At 40.8% G+C, this 21,768-nt stretch overlaps 2 protein-coding genes across 19 annotated transcripts in view; one reads left to right on the top strand and one right to left on the bottom strand.

Annotated features, from left to right (window-relative positions):
- Nucleotides 1–8,868, top strand: part of LOC112574878 (calcium/calmodulin-dependent protein kinase type II delta chain-like) — a 99,161-nt gene extending 90,293 nt beyond the window's left edge. For all 18 annotated transcript variants that reach the window (XM_025256214.1, XM_025256224.1, XM_025256233.1 and 15 more), the window contains 3 exons: nt 630–724; nt 1,158–1,272; nt 1,466–8,868. In XM_025256214.1, coding sequence (XP_025111999.1) covers nt 630–724; nt 1,158–1,272; nt 1,466–1,586 — 331 coding nt within the window. In that variant the 3' untranslated portion in view covers nt 1,587–8,868. The remainder of the gene's footprint in view (nt 1–629; nt 725–1,157; nt 1,273–1,465) is intronic.
- Nucleotides 8,869–8,953: 85 nt separating this feature from the next.
- LOC112560926 (netrin receptor UNC5B-like) overlaps nt 8,954–21,768 on the bottom strand; it is a 311,035-nt gene continuing 298,220 nt past the window's right edge. Inside the window, exons 20-23 of the mRNA XM_025233048.1 lie at nt 20,308–20,478; nt 13,292–13,422; nt 13,000–13,101; nt 8,954–12,579 (exon numbers count right to left, since the gene is read on the bottom strand). Coding sequence (XP_025088833.1) covers nt 12,408–12,579; nt 13,000–13,101; nt 13,292–13,422; nt 20,308–20,478 — 576 coding nt within the window. The 3' untranslated portion in view covers nt 8,954–12,407. The remainder of the gene's footprint in view (nt 12,580–12,999; nt 13,102–13,291; nt 13,423–20,307; nt 20,479–21,768) is intronic.

Raw genomic sequence — 21,768 nt, 5'->3', positions numbered from 1 at the left:
GGAACTATATAATAAAAGTAGATAAATTTTCCACATAACAGCAGTGCCACACCTTAATTCTTATTTTTGTTTTTTTCCTGTGATGCTGGAGTATATAATTCTTCAAACTTTTATCTGGCTTAAGAGGAGATAATTTCATCAGCAGTAAATGCATAAGAGGTTTGCAATACTAGCTACCGATTGATTCAGATGAAAGGGGTGATAATTTTTTTTTTACAGGCAGCATGCAAATAATTGGGGAGCCAGAAGAAGAACTCGTTCATGTATTACATCTTTGTATTACACAAAAAGATAATCACATAAAAATATTATGTAAAGCTGTCTTACCACACTTATCTTGAATGTTGTGTGCACTGCATTTTGCACTGAGAATATGCTCATTTATGTGTTATCATGTGCTGCATAAATCGTGCATTTTTCATATATATATTCCTTCATGACAACAATAAGCTAATGATTTTCAAAGTTTGGTGCCTTGTTGGAGAAACTTCTGTCTGATATATTTTTTATACCCCAAATGATCATATGAAAATCAAATCCTTTATAAACAAATGATCATTTGGAAATCAAACTCATTTATAACATTGGAATAAATTTTCTAAAAATATGTTAAACCTTGATGGTTGCAGGCATTTAGTTGATCCTCACTTGACAAGCTTTGAGCCTGAAGCTTTGGGAAACCTTATAGTAGGCATGGACTTCCACAAGTTCTACTTTGATCATGGTAATTGTAAAAAGAAGACTCTTTGGTGTGACATCACTTCTTAGAGACTAGAACTAACCAGCTCAGTAGCATGGGGACACTGTACTGAATGTTTTAGTGAATAGCAAGTTGGCCTTGCATAAGTAACACAAGAGAGAGTGCTTGTAGATGATGATATTCAAAGTCCAAAGTACTTTTGTTACCTTTTTTCTTTGATAGTAAATCATGGCCCAGCAGTTGATAGTTTTTCCAGCATTGATTCAATTAACCAGCAGGCTCCTGCTCTATGCTTAAGTGCACTAACCATAGGATGCAGAGCCTGCCTTTTACAGTGTTATAATTTTTTTCCAAGGTGTATTTCATAATTGTAATCAAATCGTTGCATGACATTCTGTCATTTTCATGATGATTGTTTGGTACATTTGATGAGATACACTGTCTTTGCATATCTCAGTGTTTTCAAAGAACAACAAGCCAGTGAACACCAGTATTCTGAACCCACATGTTCACCTGTTAGGAGAAGATGCAGCCTGCATAGCCTATGTGCGCCTAACACAGTACATCGACAGGTTAGTGACAGGTTACTATAATAATTTCTGCTGCCAAGATGTTGCTTGACATCATGAGCAGCAAGGCTCAACTTCTTAATCTTATTGTCTCATGATTAGAGATCATAGATCATATGAAAGAAACACTGTGTGTGTATATGAAGAGAGAGTAGCAATCTTACCATGTACTAAGATACTGACCAATCATTTTCAGAAATGGTCTGCCAGTAACCATACAGTCAGAAGAAACCCGGATCTGGCAGCGTAAAGATACCAAATGGCAGAATGTCCATTTCCACCGCTCCAGCTGCAGTGCAATGCCACACGGAAAATAGATGAAGAGGGCTAGAATGCAACCTTTGCTGGCTTTCCCTCTTCAAGATTGACCCTAGGAGGCAGGATCTGGTCTGTGCTGGGACTGCAGTCATTGTACTGTCACCCTGCTCTTGCCACCACCATCATGGCCTCCCCTGCGGCAGGGCCTGTTGCTTGACTGGGGTGTGTGGTTTCTACTCTGCCTCTTGCACTGCTCTGGTTCTCTGACAACCTCGGCTACACCCACCTCGCTCTTTGGCTCACTACACCCAGTTTCTCATCATTCAAGATTGATAGTTGTTTCTCACAAAATTTCCTGCAGTTGTTTCCTGTTCAGTCTCAGCAAATGTCTTTTGTTTTTTTTTAATAACTACTACCCTGTAAGAGATGTGCTACAGAACATGACTTGTGACAAATCTGCTCTGACAATGGCTTTGTTTGTGGACTTGAAATAATTTGGGTTTTATTTATATCGGGTTTTTGGAAGTATGTTAGCAAAGTGTGTGATCATTGATAAACGGCCACTGCATGCTGTGGCTTATCAAGTGAGAAAATCTAACCTGGGAGATGATGACCTAGACATTATCACCTCAGGTCTTCTGCCTAGCATGGTGGTAGCAAGGCTGAGGGGCTGGAGGTGAGTGTGCCACCTTGCTTTTGCATCATGCCTGGTTGTGTGCCAATAAGTCTCAAAGCATGCTTCCAGTTTTTGCATACTGTATGAAACTGGCTGCATCTGGGTTTGTTTTTGTTTTTTTACACCCCTACCCCTTTTTTCTATTTTAAGTTGCAAAATAGGTTTTAATTCAGTGAACTGTAAAAAATACACTGATAAATTATGGAGCAGGCATTGAGGAGTAGCTTTCATGTTTGGTATGAGTGGCAAGGCACAGCAGTTGTAGGCTTGTATAACCAAGAAGTCATTTGCTTAGTCCATGTACAATTCAGATAAATATTCTCTAGATTACTGTCAAGGTTGTCTTTCAAGGTATTAGTGTCAAAGTTGAAAAATCATGCTTACAAAAAAAAAAAACCATCACCAAAAAAGTCTTACACAGATGCATGCTATGTATCTTTCAGAACCAAACCTCACAATAATTGCTCTAAAACAGATACAGTTCAATCTAGAGCAATTTTTTTATGAGATGAAACTTGAAGTTTTTTTTTTAATCATTCTATGTCACATAAAAGAAGGCAAATACTTGTCTGTTAAAAATAGGATGCAAGTCTTAAAAAAAAAATTATAAGGGACAAATGCAGACTGTTTTCATTGATTATCAATAGCAGATAAATACAGTAAGAAGGAAATATTTCATAAAATAACTACATATTTTAATTGCTACTTTTTAACAGTCTATCCAAACATCATAACTTTTATCTGCAGGCAGAGAATAACAATCCTTATTATAGGCACATATGTTGTAACACAGTTAAGTCATTCACAGAATAGTGGATAAATATCTGTGGTACTTTTGGTAACTAGATTGGGCTGCACATGCCTATATATTCAATAATTTTCACTCCAAAACCATGTAATGCGAAAAGGGGAAAAATCCACTCATTTAAAACTAGATAAACCGTTTTCAAATGGAGTTACATCCCTTAACAGAACCAAGAAGTTGTTGAATTGCGATTTCGATTTTTCTGGGTGTACCTTTTTTTCAAAATGATGAAGATGAGGGCAAACTTCGGGTGGTTTAGTAACATTTTGCATCTTGTGGAATATATATAATTTTTTTTTTTTTTATCATTTAGAGTGTATGTCATAGTGAAGCTGTTTCTCATAATCTTGAGTTTATTGATATCTGCATTGTGTGTGACCATTTAAGTTCGCTGGTTAGACATTGCAGTGATCATACATTTTGTGCAACCCTGTGTCATGAAATGGTTTTTAAAAATTACATTGGATAAACCTAATTTCCGTTGAAATCTCAAGAAATTGTTGTTTCACAATGAATTAAGATTGGAACAGTTTATTTCAGCTTACTTTTTTATTTTTAATTTAATTTTGATTTGTCTTCCTGCTATGTTGACTTTTTGGAAAGAGCTTGAAATTTATATCTGAGTATCAGCATAGAGGTCAAAATCACATAGCCAACAAGTTAAAATAATAGTCTGTCATAAGTGGTGTGGCCATATGCTCCTCGAGGAGTAACAAGGAATAAACAAAACATGAGTCGTGCTCACTGAGGTTAATATGTGACTTAGGTGGTCAAAGATTCTTTAAGTTCATTGATGCATGCATATTTCTTTATCTGCTGTCTCTTATACAGGCATGTACACATTCACGGACAAATGCAGGCACATTTTCTGAATCACACTTTCACTCATACTTCATTGGTGTTTCCATGTCTTTATGAGATTACTCAGCTGCTGCTTATTATTTCTTTTGGTGATGCACAGCTTTTTGTAATAATTCATTAAGCCATTAGCATATCTATATCTTCAGTTTATCACAGAATAAACAGTTTTTAAAATATAGGTATATAATTACATAATATATAGGTTTCCATTTTTAAAAAGTAAATAATTTACTGATAAGAAAGGCGTCATCAATACAGTGAGAATCAGGTGTCCTGGGTTCATATCTCGTACACAGTTTTTATCTCAGCATGTGGCACCTGTTGACGTAGATGGCTGCTTGATCTTGAACCTTAGGTACTGGTTCAGTGTAAAATATCTATTTCCCTCCTGAAAAGGGCTGAATCAAGTAATCATTTGGTGATAGAATATCATCTTTGTAATCTTTTATTTAAGAGCACATGGTATTTTTCTCTTACCTTAACTGATGATTTACCTAGCAAACCCCACATAGATTAATAATATATATATGACAGTTAAAGATGAATTAAAAAGGAAGCATTTACATTTGTTCTTGATATTTATAATGCAGCTCTAGACCATGCAACTTATGCGCAGTAATTTTATGTATTTTTCAGTTTTGTATTTTAGAACAGATCAGCTCTGATCTTATTTAAAAATTATTATGTGGCTGACTTGTACTGTTAATACATCACTGTCCCGATGACTCGAAATTTGGTCCTGTCTTTTTTCCATTTTGCTGAGGTGACTTTGTTAGAGAACAAAATGAAGACATTTCATCGTTGTTGCTTACTTGAATTTATTTTAGATTTTTAAAAAATCTCTTTGTAGCAAAAAATTCTGTTTTACTTTGTCATTATTTTAATCAAAGCTTAACTTCATTTTCATCTTAAAAAGCATGATCATCTTATGGCTTAACATCACATTGTTTTCCTATTTGTTCCATATACTGTCTTGACAGTTTTGTTCTTAGTGCACATTGAAATTCTCAGCTGAGTTCATGTTGAAGTAAAATGTTTGTTGAGTGAATGTTAAATATTGAAGAGCCCTACACCTTAACTGGGGCATGAAGATTTTATAAGACATACCAGTTGATGCAGAGGTGTGTATGTCTCATATTTCTCTCTTGACCAAAGTCTGTATTAAATCCTTATTCTGTTTCTGGCAGTTAATAAAGTTTGTTTTTACCATGCACTTTCCTGTCCATATTTGCATGTTGCTGCTGTTTGGCTTCTGTAACTAGACACAACTTATTCTTTATAGAATGTGTACTAGAGTGATCTATATATCTGAACCCCTAGATTTTAACCAAAACTGTAGACTGCAGCCCTGCAGTTAGAGTGTGGTTGATGTGTGACTTGTGATTATGCATTGTGGCTACAAATATTCCTTATGGACGTGGTTATACATGTTAGCTGCTTGCTGCTTCTGTTATGAATGCGAACTGCAAACTTACTGGTCAAGAACTTTGGCTGCACAGAATGACAGCTGGTCATATGTGGGAAACTTCAAAGGGCAGGGAATTTTATTAAATGACATTGTGCTTGGTGTTGATCCAAATGCTTCTTTATTTTCATGCACAGACAGTTTTTGGTCCCTTTTTATTTTAGTTTAATTTAATGAAGGGAATACTAACTGACCTCGCCATTAATTAAAAAACTACCAATATCAGGCTGGAAGGATTTTTTTGTAGGATATATCAGTAACTGACTTGCATAACTAAGATGATGCTGGAAGTAGCGAGAACATAAGAAAAAAATGACAAAGTTTTCAAACACCATACTACAATATACAGTACAAATATAATTATAATAAAGTTTTCATTGTAGTTATGTAATAGCACTGCTTTTATTGCATACTCAAATGTAGTCATCCAGTTTTCTGTATTATAGCAAGTCCTCCATTTACATAACGTTTTGTTAAAGTTGACATTTATTTTTTACAAAGTAAATACTCTTTGCTGGACAATTGTAACTGTTCATTCTATTATTTGTTTTGGAAGATTGGCTTTAGATGTGTAGAAATTTTTACAAGACAATTTATGGTGATTTTGATCTCCAGGCTTAGCTGTTAGAATAATTCATGAGCCATTTTCACATTTCTTCTGATTTCCCTTATTTTATTTTATTTTTGGAGCAATTTGTCATAGTTGCACCCCATACTGACACACATTGAAATTCAGGTTCTTTTTTATATAGTCTATAGAACTTCAGAATGTTATACTGTGGTGCTGTATCAAACGCAGTCTAATATCTGTGTGAATCCAGTGATTTTGTATTTGGCACTGCACATGGTGTAATTACATTCTTTGTGAATTGAGCATTGTTCTTGAATATGAATTGCATATACTCAGATGTCCAATAAAGTATTTTTCCATGTACCATTTGACATTTTTGCAGTAGACACACATTTCTTAGTGTTCACTTCTCCCTTTTTTTCTAATGGCACATCTTGTATGCTGTGTTGGTATTTGAGATGTTTATAATTGAGGTCTATTTATGCCAGTATGTGTTGGTTGATGAAATACGCTCATCTTCCCCAATTTGACTAGTTAGAAATGATTTTCAGCTCTATCATCCTGAAATATGCATGGCTTTTGGCTGAAAATGACTGAAGTATGTAGGTGTTTTGTAATTTGTTTTCAAAGTACCCTTTTGTATGATATATGTTTAGGTTTTTTCCTGGTGCTTGCCTCCTATAAATTTTAATAACCTGCTCACCTTTTTTGCTGTTGCAATAATTTTTATAGCTGGTTGAAGGGCAGTTGCACCTTTGAATATTTACTGATAAAATGACATAATTGAGTTTATGCGCATTATTTCACATAAGAGTGATCAGGATGGCATGGATATTAACAGTTACAACCTTTCACAAACAAGACCTTTGGCAAATTTCTCTTGTCGCCGAAAGGGATTTTTTTTTTCCTTTTTGTTTACTTGATCTGTTGCAGGCAACCTTACCTGTAGGCTGCTATACTATGACCAAACTACAGCAATTAGTGTGGTTTTTTTTTAAAGAGGGGGGGAGTGTTCTGATGAAAACTTAATGCATTTGTCTGTTCCAGTATGGCCAGTATGGTGGTGCTGAGGGTTATAGCTCCATCATCAGATCATTTTGTCCTTGATATTCTGAGGGTGTGTTGGCCATATGGAAAGAGAACCATAGAAAATAAGATGGTGCATGAGGACATGCCAGTTAGGCCTACAGTATAACCATCATTTTGGGAACAGTTTAAAAACCAGACAGCCTGATATGTTTAACTACCTACCATAGTCTTTGGTTCAGCTGTAGCAATTGAACTGTTAAATGTAGTCAAAGTTGTTGGCATTTTTTCTTATTTTACCAAGTGTTTCAGAGGAAGTCAGATGATTTTGTTTTTGAGCCATTTTGCAAATTTTAGTAGCTTCTGTGAAAGACAACCACTACCAGTAGGGATTAGGCCCTCTAGCTCCATTTGAAGGGAGATTAAAAAAGGTCGGCAGCTTAAAGACCTTTTCAATGTTAAACATTTGGTTTAATTTTCTCAAAGCACATTCTTCTTGCATGTTCTTTTCACATGTACTGTTTTACTTTCCAAGTGCATCAGAACATTCAGGCTCCAAAAAAAGGCAGATGTGCTTTGATCTTTGTGCATTTTGAATGCATATTGTGCACACTGGGAAAGAATAAGCTCATCGTTTTGTTCTTTCCTAGCATGGTTTCAAAATAGCTTCAGTTGAGACTACATGGCTTGAGTGAATAGTGAACATTGTCACTTTCAGTGCTCAGACTTAAAGTCACCATTTGTTTTGTTTTTATTTTTAATTTATAATTTGTTGGCAAAGAAATAATGTTGCAGTGCTGCTGTGTCAACTGTAAGAACTACCCTGCTCCAGTTTGAACTTTCAATGCTGTTTGTTGTATAGATTATATTGGCCTTTCTTTAAACATCATTCTTGAAATCTGTCACCTTTAGTTTTCCTACTGTTGCATTTAGCAAGTATTAACAAAATGTTTATCGCAAGAAATACTTTTTTTTTATTACAGCTAATGTTTTGAAGTTACTTAAGTTGTTTTAAAAAGTTTACAGGTTCTTTAATGAAACCAAATTTTTTTTTTGGCAATCCATAATTTCTGGCTCTGGAAGCATGTGATTTCTATGGTAGATTTGATAAACATCATATTTTTGCATACTGAAATTCTATGACAATACTAAGCAGCTTATATTTGAGGCAGAGAAAGCAGACGGGAAAAAATTTTCAGGACCTCTAACATCCATGTATGCACCCGCATACTGTTTATTCTTTATAGAAGTAAATGAACTTCTGTTTTGAGTATATAAACTTCTGTTTTGAGTTTCATCAGTTTCCAATAGGGAATCTGTTATTTACAATTTATAAACTTATGACGCTTATTTCTTTACTCTGTGATGTTTATGCAGTTCATATCTCCAGGGTTTCAGACAGCTGACATCTATGTTCAGTTACTTTGTGATCATTGTTGGTAATGTCTAAACATTTCTTTTGCCCAACTTGTTGCCACATTAACACAAATTCATTTTATCACTGCTGCCTGCTCTAATGTGCCCTCTTTGATCATGAAACATCATCTTTTAGTTTTACTTTCAAAGATTCTTCTACTTTCCATTCCATCAACCCTCCCATTTCAGATAAGTTTTGACTTTATAGTTTTAGGTTTGAGTTCTTTATTGCAGATTGTTTCTGCAACAGTTTTGCATTTAGCACTTTTACAAAAAAAGTTTTTTTGGTGTTAAGCCTTCCATATTTTTCAGATGTTATGACAATAAGCATGTTAAAAAAATTTATTACTGTACCTTTATAAACAATTATTAACCTATATTTTCAACTGCAAACTTGTGATTTTTGTGATGTGGTGTAATTCTGGTAAACACACTTTTTAGACTTTTATGAACTCTCACTTGAACAAAGTAGTGCTTTGAATATATTGTCCCTTACTATTTGAATATAAAATCATAATAAATACACGTGTTTGTTTTTGGTATACTTCCCCTCACCTCCTCCTCGATCTCACACGCACATGAGCATGCACACTACAGAATCCAATCAAGTTTTCCCAACATTTATTCTCATGTATTTACATTCTTACAATATGCTGTACAGCTGAAAATAAACTGAAAAATTATACTTACAAAAAAAACCAAAAACAGGCAGCATTGGTATCGCAGAGGAAAGAAATTCAGTTTCTTTGGTACTATTTTTTTTTCCTACTCTAACCACTTGAACTTCACATTACTATTCACTCTTTTTTCTGCGTAGCAGTTCTGCAGATTATGAAGCAATCATAACCACAGAACTTTGAATACTGTTTTTATCCAGCAGCATAAAAAGACAAAGCCTTCAGTCAACTGGGATATTTTCGTACATTAACAAATTCTTGTTTGAAGTTCACATTTTCATTCATGCTTTCCAGTGAGATCCTTCTCTCTTCTATCACATTCACAGAAGTTTGAAAACTTGTACACATTTGCATAAGTCAAACAGGCATACAACAAACATCATGCACAATATATTCTTCCCTAAAATACTTTGCATTTTAGAGCCCTATTAGAGTTGGCCAATACAGACTCATTTGGCAAAGACAGATATGTAATGAATCTAGACCCTGCAGTTCAAGTCTCTGCCGCCATAATCCTCATCTCCAACCATAAGCACCCCTTGCCCCTGCCTTCACCTTCCTATGATATCTTCATGCAATGTTTTAGAGGTGTGGAAGGGAAAGCACAGCATTGCTGCTATGGTGTTGCAAAAAAGCCAGGAGCAAATGCAAGACATTGCAAAAATCCCAAAACTCAAAAGAGCATGCCAAACACAAAAACTACCACCATGAAACCACTAAAATGTTTCTACATTTTCCACAGGGGAAAAAGTATTTTTCGCTTTCAAAGGATAGCAGGGAATACTTTAAATTCTGAACAAAATTCTCTGACAGTTTAAAACTACAGAAAGCTGTTGCCTCAACTGTTGATTGTGTGTAGACTAGTTAAAGCCAACTGACACCACCAATGATCATTCCAAATGAATAGCCAAAAATGCAGTTTTACAGTAAGCTTTCTCATAGGTCTTAAAATCAAAACTGCATATTTTTCTAATGCTATTGTGTCACACATGCAGCCACCTGAGGCCACACAGCTACTATATCAGATATTGACTGATAGACGAGGCCAGTGTGTTAATGCATAACTTTTAAAGCATATCCCTTTCCTTCATGGTTTATGCAGGGAAGTTGATTTTATTTGTGCGCACACATTAAAATAGTCCTTGCAATTTCACTAACTTTAGGGTTGATAAGATTTTGAATTTATGGTTGCATTGTCCACCTCTGCAATCTGGACCTCTTCTTGTTGTTACAAGATAAAGGCAGCAGGCTTGAACACCAACAGACTCGGATGGATAAATATTAGAATAATTACACACATTTAAAATACTCGTTGCTGTATAGACCCCATTTTGAACTGAATGAAGGTCATCATAAACACGACAGACTTGTCATTGTTGCAGCATGGAAGAGCATGGCCAATTTCACTTTACCTTGTCATACATTTCCTATGACTGCTTGAAATGAAACAAACACCAAAACTACAGCAACACCATGTTTATAACTCAATAGACAAGAACAGATACTACCCTACCCTCCAGGTAGAGAAAGAGAAGCACACAGTTTGCATCCTTGATAAGAAACTCAAGTGAAAGAAGACGCATACGCTAGGCACATTTTGAATAAATATCTGCTGGCAAGCTGAACAGATTCTGACCATGTGGTCTTTGAAGGACCAATAATGCACAAGAAAAGTTAGTCATTTTGTAGGGCACTGGAAAAAAACCCACAAATCAAATGCAGAATGTTGGCTGCTCTGAAGCCATCAGGGAAAACACTTGCAATCCAATTTCAAAATGCCACTTAACAAGCCAAAACCCACTTTTCTTGGAAATGTCGCCAACTTTTCCTTGAGCCAGGCCAAGTAGAGAACCTCAGTCTGCAATAAATCAGTTCTGAAGCAATCGAGGCAAACAAAATGCAGTTCCAGGTGTCTTGGAAAAAGGACATCATGCTGAGCACCAATATGAATAACACATTTTCCTCTGAAATGTTTGTTGGTTTGCTCTGACAAATGTAGTGAACAAGTCTTCTTGTTTTGAGGCACTGTGAGACTTGTGTTTTAATAGGACAACTTCTTTTGCTTCAGGTCAGTGAGAACTGCAGGCTTGGATAAGGAAAGTCAGATCCTAGTCCAGTGATCATGATGCTTGTCCACCAATGCTCATTCTCAAGTTATGGGAGAAAAGGATTTAGTTTGCTCTGATATTTGAACAACAATTAGCTATTCCACTCAAGCAGATTTTTCAAGCCTCACTAATGCATAGGCATAGAAAATATCTGAAACAACGTGATGATCATAATGAGGCAAAGTGCGGTGTTAGCAGCTAAATGACAATTGTTCTCTTCAAACACCAACTTGTGGTAGCTAGCAAAAGTCTCTTGCCACTCTTTGTTTTGCCAGCTGCATGCCACATTAAGTGTAGTTCATAGGTATCTGGATATGCCAGTTGCACTCCTGTTTCAGTACATTCTTTTTCTGGACATTTCAGTTGTTACTGCTTGAGTTTTGCTAAGTAATTTTCTCCTCACAGATTCTGATGTTCAATCACCAAAGTATCAACTGTAGAAGTCAATGGTTGACTTCTTAGCTCTGGAAACATTGCATAGACAGAAATGTTCAACATTTCCAAGTGTAAACTAATGCTGACTCATTGCTTCTTGGTACATCAATTATTCACTGCAGTCAAAAGCCTGTCTCAAGTTCTGGATCTGTGTTACACTTAACAAGTGATCTGGCTTCTTATCACATACACTCTATAGAAAGAAGATCACCAAAAACGCCAGACCATATTAGGGTCACATTGAAAATGTCACTAGCAACTTCAGAAAGCACCATTAGAAGGTCCAAATCCTCCGTGTGAAACTGCCTTCTGGTAGTGCCGAGTTAAAGACACAACTTCACACTGCAGCATGCTGCACCTTTCACATTCTGTTGATTTATCAGGCATTTCCACATTTTTAAAGTGATGTTCACATAAATCTAACAAATCTGTTCAGCCATCAAAAAGAATCCACTGACCAAATCATCTGCTTTGGAGAAACAGGATTTTCATTCACCATACAAGAGGTGAAGGTGACAAATGCACCAACATGGCTGTGCTGAAGATGAAGAAGCCTGGTTTACATGCTGGCATCTGGTGTGCACTAAAATTGCAGAAACGACCAAAGGCAAGCATTTAGTTTGGGGGCAAAGCTACACTTGGAGAAAGACTTCTAGTCATGTCGGATACACACATTCAACAGGCATATCAGCTTCTCCATGTAACTTCACAGTGTGACCACCAGGATATAGTCTTGCCTTTGTTTCATAACTTGACTTCACACACAGTGCAATGACACAAGCACAGACCATCCGGAAAATTTCACTCAGAAATGCATGAGCACTGCCCTGTCTGTGGCTATCACAACCAGGAGCCTATGTCCTTCTCAAGCACGGCAGCAGCGTCCATACGCCCCATCACCCTCAAGATGTTCATTAAGTCTGTGACAGCAGACTCTTCTCGATGTCGTGCTTCCCACAGATCCAAAATGTGCTCAGTGGGACTTGCTTTTGTAGCAAAATAATTGATATACCTAGACAGAAAAAGCAATGGCATTACTTTGCATCAAATTTTGTAATGCAGTGATCGTCAACAAATACAAAGGAAGAAAAGCAATATAAATTGTTGTGGGTAGTGATCTACTCTGAGCATGATGACAGCAGATCTTACTATGGTAGTTAAGACCTGCATTCCTTAAACCAAATAACCTCTATTCGTGTCTAAAGAAAGAAAGATATTCTTTGTCAGCCTGTGAATCCACATTTATAAGTGTCTTGAGAAATGTGTTCTGTATTTCACCAAATAAATCATGAGGGTTAAACTTTTTGTATGCATACATTTGTGTGAAAGAGAGAGAAGAGAGCCAAAACAGATTAGGATGACCATTGACTGGCAGTCAGTCAAGGCTGTGAATACCGAAATGAGTGGGGTTAGCTAAGATTCGTGTCCTCACCTGTCCACTGTAAGCGCCTGCGCCAGCATTCGCCAATCATTCCCACGAGCATTGGGAGGATCCAGCAACATGCACAGTTGGCTGCGAATGTGAGGCGGCAGTCTACAGAGAACAAGACACAGTTAATGTAGATAACATAGTTAACATAATAAGCTGAAGACAGTGTTAGATAATAATGTTTAACTGACATAATTTTGCACAGCATTTTATTATCTCTTTAATAAGAATTTTTATCTGTTCATTATAGGTAATTCATCTAAGCTACTGATGGTGAATAATTTTACACACTTGCCTGAAAACTTGGGTGGATGGGTCAAGGGTGACCATAGAGTTGAAGCCAGAATTTGGATTGTTTGATGCTGTGTTTACTGTTGATGACCGTTGTTTTAATGCCCCTGATCCACTCTGCAGTGGTGCAACCTTCTGTAACAGACAGATGCCATGCTTTGAAGCAGTGCTAGTGGCTCTGACTTATAGTTGTCACTTCTTGAGTCTACAAATGGTTTGAAGCTGACCAACATTAGACCACATGGCACAAGACCATGAAATTCACTGTAATATGTAATTGCTTGTACATAGTAGACAGGCATACAAAGTGGAGAGTGAAACTGAGAGGAACAGACAAGAGGATTACTCCGCTCACTGAAATCCTCAGTTATGTACATACTTACAAAATGAGATATATTTATATATAAAACTACCTTAAAAATAACTTTTTCCCCACGTGAAAAGCATGCTTCCATAATAAACAGAGGAAAACTTTCATTGCTAACAACCAGTCTGTGGAAAAACTGGTGGATTGATCTACCGTTATAGTAGGAACATCATTTACATACTCTGTGTGTGTGTGTGTGTGGGGGGGGTTAGAGGGGGCTGGGGGAAAGAGAGGGAAGATAAGGAAGGCGGCATTATGACTGAGAGGTTAAAGTGCCTGCCACAGATTGATGTGCTTAAATTCCTGTATCCTCCCTCTGGCCCCAACACGCACTCCACAAGACAAAGAAGGTGTGCATCTCCCACCTCTGGCTCCCTACCCCTCCATTAATCACCCAACTGGCATTTGGTCTGATTATATTCAAATCGCCTTTTATCTCCTTTTACTTCCTTTCATGTCCTCTGCGGCGCTTCTACAACCTCCTCCACGCTGCATTACTGCTACTCCTCTATGATGTTTCTACTACCTCCACTGCATTATTACCACACACAAGTAATCCCTTTTTCTGAAAAAGGGACCCAACATTTAAAGTTGACAGGACACTTGGACTTGGCGCAAAGTTATTTGTCAGAACATTAGAATTATGTCCCCTATTACGGATTCTTCTAGTCTACCCAGCTTTAAAAAAAAAAACCAAAACAACAACTAGGAACCTAAATCTTTCCAAATCATTCTTTTGAAGGTTATTCACTGCTCAGTTCCCCAAGCATTGCTTTCTAATTTTGGAACTCCTCTCCTCTCTCTTCCTCTCCCAGATCTTTTCAGGTCAGCCAGCAAGCCAGAGCAAGGGAAAAAGAGAGGGATGTGATGCTCAGGAAGAGCTGGCAGCAGAGCCTGGCATTTCGGGTTGTGAAATGCTAAAAAGAATGACTGCAGTCTCTTATAGGGTGCTCTGGCTCGAGAGCCTGAAGCAATGGTAGATAAAGATCCACAGCTTCATCAAAATCTTATCAGCGCTTCCTGCACACTCAGTCTTCGTTGCTGTCGTGTAGGACAGGCTGAACACAGTTCCGATACCTTCAGATCTTGGTGTGATCTGACTCGAGCTTGCAGCCAGCGCCACTGCCACGTGAAGCGTGTCGTCTGCCCTCCTCCTCAACACGTCACCTGCTGTCTTCCAGTCAACTACTGCTATCAACATTCGCAACAGTCACAGGTCTTCAAATCAAAACTACGGAGAGTCGTCCAGTCCCCTCTTCTTCGGCAGCTTGACAGCGGAAGGTAGACCTCAATGCCTGCGGCTACAAGTGGAATAAAATTTAGTCGCTGGAAGCCTTGAGGTGCAACGCGACAGTGCACCACAGATTTTTGCGTCCTTTAAGGATTTGAAATGTCACACTGCATATTTGCGCGCCTCGGAACAATGAAACTACAGACGAGAGAGCGGGCAGGGGGTGGGTAGGTGCTACAGATGTGTAATGAGAGTTGTCTCCCTTGGCCTAACAGGCTGAGGTGATCAGCTCTCCTTGATATTGTTTATGTTTTGTTGACGTGCTTCGAAATTTGGATAAAAGTGTTGGATCTTCGTGTTTACATGCGCTTCTGCTGCGTTTTATTCCTCTTCAGGTTTGCAACAGGACTGCATGTAACGTTATTTGAAGTGCGCACTGTTTAGATCTATTGGCTGGATTCCACGCCGCCATGTTTCACTCGCTTCAGTAGTAACCTGGAGCTGCACTGAGTAAACTGAAGTGATGATCACGCTTTTCACGCAATTTCATATATCATTTCTTCATATTCTCAAGATTACTCAATAATCTTCTCATTATTTTCCTGATGTCACTAATCTTATTCTCTGGGGTGGTTACCGTTACATCTACAGTTATCGCCCCTTACTGTCGGAGCGCAGCGAGTCCTCGCGTTGTTCTTCCTTCTCCATCTTTGTCACTATATTGTGATCTTGTTCTCCTGGTCAGCGCAGTGAGTCCGCCTTTGGTTGAGATATTGCGCTTTATAAATTTCCACTTATTATTACAGACAGGAATGAAGATTTATCAGCAAAAAATCTCCAGTAACCAACCGGATTATCTGTACTAGGGACTGTTAGCTCAGTGGATAACAGCGTCAGCAAATCTGAACCTTTTGTTGTTAGCCCCTAAAGACTCCATGAATAATATTTTTGCCATCTGTTGCTGCTTATCATTTTGACCAAAAAGATTTTTGAAAGGCATCATCTATGCTGATGACCTGATTTGACTGGCACACAAGGCTAGACACTGATGGAGGGAGAGAGCCCACAGCCAAGCCGCATGCCTTCAGCTGGCGATAAAGGGGCGTAACTTCAGAGGGCAGACCGCAACTCTCATCACTCATCGGGAGAGGCGCAGGTAATCAAGTCTGCGGGAAGGTCTTCGACTTGCCGAGTACGGCACCGCTGCGGACCGGCTGTGTGCCGGAAGAAGGGTGAATAGCAATGCTGGCGAGAAGACAAACTGTTGGTGCGCTGGCCACCAACCGACCCAACTACCACCCCAACCCCTCCCGTACACACACTACCGGCACTCACCCCCTTGTCCCTCCCTCTTCCTCCTCCAAAATATTTCCACGGTCTGCAAAGATCCGGTTTAGCTTGACTAGACACACATGCGCTTTTAAGATCAAATCTCTTCACCAGCAGTATCCCGTTCTCTCTCCTGCACAGAGAAGTACTCCTGGATTCAACAATTCTTCGTGGGAGTTGCAAACTTCATTGTTTCCGAGTCAATTAAACGCCGTCAGCTACATTTTAACAAAAGCACTAGCCAAGATCTTTCTCTCTCTCCTCGGTCTTCAAGGCGTCACCTCCATCACTCTCAAGCCCTGAAGTCGCAGCCCGCCAAGAATATTCCAGGCCACTGGCGGAGTGGCGCGTTTCTTAGCAACGTAAAAAACCTGGCGTGCCTTTCAATATGTCCTTCGAATAGATGAGAGTTTCTGTAGGCATGAATGTTGACATTCAAGTCTCGTTTGGCAAAATATATAAATATAATTTACTGCTGGCAGACCGAGAAGCCTATTAATTATCGGGTCAAAGGTGGTAAACCCCCCCCCCCAAAAAAAAAAAAACAACAACAAAAAAAAAAAACAAAAACAAAATATCCCAAACCAACCCAGCCTGGTGTATTTAGATGATGAGATGTCAAAGATGACTAACGACAAATGTCCATTTTCAGGAAGCGCTGAGTCCTGGACAGTTCTTGTAGGATGCACACTAAAGACACGTGCACGATGTTTGTTAAAGGTACTTCATGCGTGTACTTCCGCAGCAGGCACGGAACAGACGGTTACATAACTGTAAACAGTCCATCGCCTACCTCTAACGCCAGTCGGAGGCGAGAGAACGAGCTGACCAACTGACCAACTTTCTTTTCAAGACCGAAAACACACGCGCACCCTCGAGGTCACGAGGTCACGCTGTCTCCTACCAGCGAAGCGACTTGTACAACTTACGACTCTCTTCCTCCTTGCCCCATTGCTCTGTACAGAACTAACGCCTCGGGCAGACGTGTTTGCAGAAGGAGTTGACAAATGACGACTTGCAGGCCGATGAACACAGCCGATACCCCACATCCAGATAACAGCTGCAGATCCTTGTCACTCGAGATCCTCTCCCCCTGTCGTGTAGCTCGCCACAAGGCGTTTGTCAGCTACCTTCACTTGCAGCCAACCATAAACGTCAAGCAGCATGCGGGAAAAAAGAAAGAGAGAAATGTAAGCGCTCCTTTTTCTGACATTTCCTTTGCCATTTTTTTTAACCTCTCCTTTCTTTTGGTGACTTGAAGAGTGTAACAACTGTGAGGGCAGACGTTGGGGAAGACAGAATCGAAATGTTCGCAAGCAGACGGTTCTCATGCCCCCCCTCGTACCCCCACCCCTCATAGACCCTTTACCCCGCGCACCCACCTATAGTCAAAGCCGTGACGACTGATGGTGTATGCACGGCCGTTGTTGACAGGTTGACGGGTTGCAAGGCCTTGAGGCCAAAGGCTTCGGATACGGGGTGCCGAACGGGCTGCACGCTGCTCCCGTCGAACCGCGCTGCCAGAGAGCGCCTGTCCTTACCATGGCGATGCCACGAGTTGACCTTGCTGCCCATCATTCAACGTCCTCCCCGCACGTGACAGGTGCAAAGATTCTTGGTCTCGACCTGAGCCGGGTGCCTGATTTCTCTCCCCACCCGCTCTTCCCCTATTGATGAGCACAGTTTGTGCAAAATCCAAAAAATCGAGGCTAGCAAATTAATGTATGTGCATCTATAGAGGAGGGCCGGGATGGAGTCTGAAACTTTATCCTTCTTTGTCTCTCTTTCCACGAGTAAAGAAATACATGAACACGACAGCGGGTTAAATAACTAACCTGAAAGTCAGCCAAGTTAAAGGCAAATAAGCCACTATAGCCTGGCGGAGCCTTGCTGACACTAGCAAAGCTGCCCCTCGTCAAGCAAAGTGACCTAGCCGATAAACACCACAACAACCACAATGAAATTCTCCAACAGAAACCTGAGAATATAGAGAATTCAGGACGTCCTTAAACTTGTGCGAGAACTATTCACCTCCAGACCTGTCAGTACGTGAGGGAAATATCGCCTGCGTGGCCAGTAAGCCCTGAGATGTGGGGTGGGGTGATGGTGAAGACCTGCACAAGTGGGTCGAGACGGGGACCGCAGATGAGTGTGGTGCTTGATAAGCACGTGACCTAATAGGAAAGTAAACCTTTAATTATTCTTACCCCCCCACATACACACACATATGCACCCACACAGATACGCATAAATATACGCACGCTCTTTCTCTCTTTCGCACATACAAATGCCGGCATACGCGCACATTCCTTTATTCTCCACCACCACCACGATTTAGACAAATGAGAAGCGTGTGCCAGACTTGCAGGCGTTTCTTTCATTTACGGATCGTCCTCAATGCAGACATGCAAAATACTTGAGCACCCGAAGTGCCGCCAGCTTTTCACTTGATACCGCCAGCTTGACTACGTCCTGCTAATCTGACCACCGCCATCCATCTTGTGCCTCTCTACTACCACGCGTCTACTGGCGCCTGTCTACTGGCGCTGTTGAAGGAGCACCGCGAGCCGGCGCCCGGGGCTTCCGTGATAACGACGTTATGGCCACCATCCGGTCCACAGCTTCTCCAGAGTGCCTTAAAAACTACACTAGCGAGGTGTGTGTGAGAGAGACGAGAGAGAGAAATTATAACTTCTTCTTTCAGGATTCATTGCTGATCAGCAACGTGGCGAAAACCACAGTCCCCGATGTGTTCTGATTAGAATTTGCCGTTCGACATATTATTTCGAAAGGCATTTGCCAGAGTGGTTTACAAGGTCTAGATCTTTACCATCATCTTTGTCTCAGACTTTGACCAGTCCACCTAGTGTCCGACTGTTTTTATCTAGCCAAAATGTTTTCCTGATATTTAGGTGCCCTCCCTCACTCCTCGCGGATGCTTGCACAATGTGTAAAAAGGCCAGCAGCGCAACCTGATGCTTGGTACACTTTAGTGTCTGGCACAGCGGCCGTTGATGTACGCAGCAAAAGAGTGGAAGGGAAGTAATAAAAGTTCCGAACTAAAAACTTTCCGAAACGGGTTATCTTGCAACCCCCATCCGCATGTTCATGTCCCTCCCCCATCCAACACTCCTCCAGAGCAGCCAGGCTCCTCACAGCGAGAAGCAACGAGGCCGGCCGGCCCCTGGGAAGTGGGGGGTGGGTCGTGGAGAAGTGGGGTGGGACGTGGCAAGCAGCCTGAGTGACGTACAATGCCGCTATCCCACCCACACCAACCCTCCCAACTTCACCTCCCAGTCACATCTGCAACAACGTCGAATATGTACTGGCGAGAGATGGGGGGTGTGCTTCACGAGGACAGTCACACAACATAAGATAAAACCCTGGCCGATAAAAACGTACGTGTGTGTGAGAGAGAGACTGGGTAGGAGGACGGCAAATGAAAACAGACTTTTGAGAGTTTCTGTCCAAAAGCAAAAGGCTAATAAAACTCAAAAGTCAGCATAGATGTCTGGAGGAAGTCTGGCACTTCCTTCTCACCAGCTCAGCACACGGCGCCCTGTCGTGCAGTGCCCGGCGCAGCGTGTTGTTTGGGTACAAACTGGGTGGATCGGCCCTGACTGGCGAGTGCTGTGTGGTCCGCCCGCTCGCAAAAGCGCACATATCTGCACTCCTGCAGCTCCCCGCGCATGTCCTGGGCTTATTATTGCAACAATTAGGCTGTTCACCTTGTGCCGGGGCCCGGGATGCGCGCGTGCCCGCCATGAGGGTGCCAGCAGGCCCCTTGGCTTCCCGGCACGTTTATGGGGCGTAACTCCTGCCCCCGTGTCTCCTGATTGCTGCAAACACTACTCTCCCTGCTAACTCGCAGGACGCCGTCCCTAATAGCCTGGTGCTATTTATTGGCTGAGAGGGGGAAACGGGTAGGTTTCCCTTGTCATTCCCTTTCTCCAAGATCGTGGAACAAGAAGGCGAAGCCGTTTTTTTGGCATCTTTTCTCGCGCCCTTTCCCTTAGGCCCTAAGACACGTTTACAAACGCACGCGCACTCACACATATATGTTTCAAAACACCTTGTCCCGTCTGTCCCTCACCTCTTTGAAGTTGGTGTTGATGTTGAGGACCTGGCGGTTCTGCAGGATGCCCTTCTGATAGACCTGAATCTTGCAGGCCAGCCGTGTCTGCCCACGGTCCAACAGTTCCAGACTAAAGGAACAGTGAAGGTTGTTCTGGTTGCCGCTCCAGATGTGCCGGAAAGGGATTTCCTGTGGACACGCGGACACACACACACGTATAAAATATTTCTTTCTTTCACTAGATTAGTTAGGTATCCATGTCTACATATGTTGATCTTAGTATTCAAAACATGGTTGTCAGGTATGATTTACTGATGCTATAGGGAATGAAAGACAATGAAAAACAGAGAAAAACAACAGTAATAAAAATTCATATTTGTAATGTGCTAAAATTCCTATAAAATTAAAAGCGCAAAAAATGTAGGAACAAAGAACACTGTACAAAGCACACAATACATGACACACACACCACAAGTGTAGCAGGATAAACTTTTGCCTTACACACGCCAGTCTTTCGACCTCCTTAGCGGAGGACAGGATATCTGCCACCAATGTTTTTCGACACTCACATCGCACGATCAAAAAACCAACACGGATCTTTAACAATACAGCATATTGTATTCCCATCCTTCCTTCTCTCTCTCACATGCAAAAGGGAGCGGCAGGGATGGGTGGGTGAAAGTACGGAGGGCAGTGTGTGCATGAAGCAATATTTAATGCAAACCGCTGAAGTCAAGGGTCATGGCTATTAAACAATGTATGCCCTCCCAATGTCTGTTTTAAATTTCACTGACCACCTGACTATTTAAGTGGAATAATCCAATTTCCCTATTTATTGCACAAGGATCAAACTCTGGTCACCGTGATGTCCCTTAATGTGCAAGAACTGCCGACACGAAAGCTCAAAAAAAAAAGAGGGACCAACTGGTCGAAGATTCCATACTGAAATAAATGTTTCCTTTCTCTTTGTGTCGAGACTTTGTCTGCAGCCACAGGAAGGAACAAAAGCGAAGAAATGGTCCATCACCCAAGACGACAACAACTGCATCTGACTTGGTGCGCCACCTCTCGCCCCTTGCCGTCCTGCTGGCCGCAGAGCCGGTGTCAGGGAGACAAGCATCGCCGGGACGTGGGGGACGAATGCCAGTGAGTGAAACTCAATTTTTATAACCCCAGCTGAGGCAATCATTTGTTTTCAAATTCATGGGGGAATGCACAAGGGCTGCTCCAGTATCACGCTATCTGACCCCCTCCCCTGCCCCGCAAGTTGCAGATGGAGGCGATAGTGTAAAATATGGGTGATTTCTTCTCGCGGAAAACGCCAGTTCCTGAAAGGAACGATATTAAATTTTCTCAGCGTGAGAGCAGTTCAGTCAGTCCTTGATAAGACAACAGACGAGTAAAGATAGGGCAGGGAGGGGGAAATAAACACAACGAATGCAAATAAGTGTCACGCCAGCGCGCCTTCTACACGTGCCG

The sequence above is a fragment of the Pomacea canaliculata genome, linkage group LG1 (assembly GCF_003073045.1).
Source record: "Pomacea canaliculata isolate SZHN2017 linkage group LG1, ASM307304v1, whole genome shotgun sequence".
Lineage (NCBI taxonomy): Eukaryota > Metazoa > Mollusca > Gastropoda > Architaenioglossa > Ampullariidae > Pomacea > Pomacea canaliculata.
This window is presented reverse-complemented; position numbering and strand designations above follow the sequence as displayed.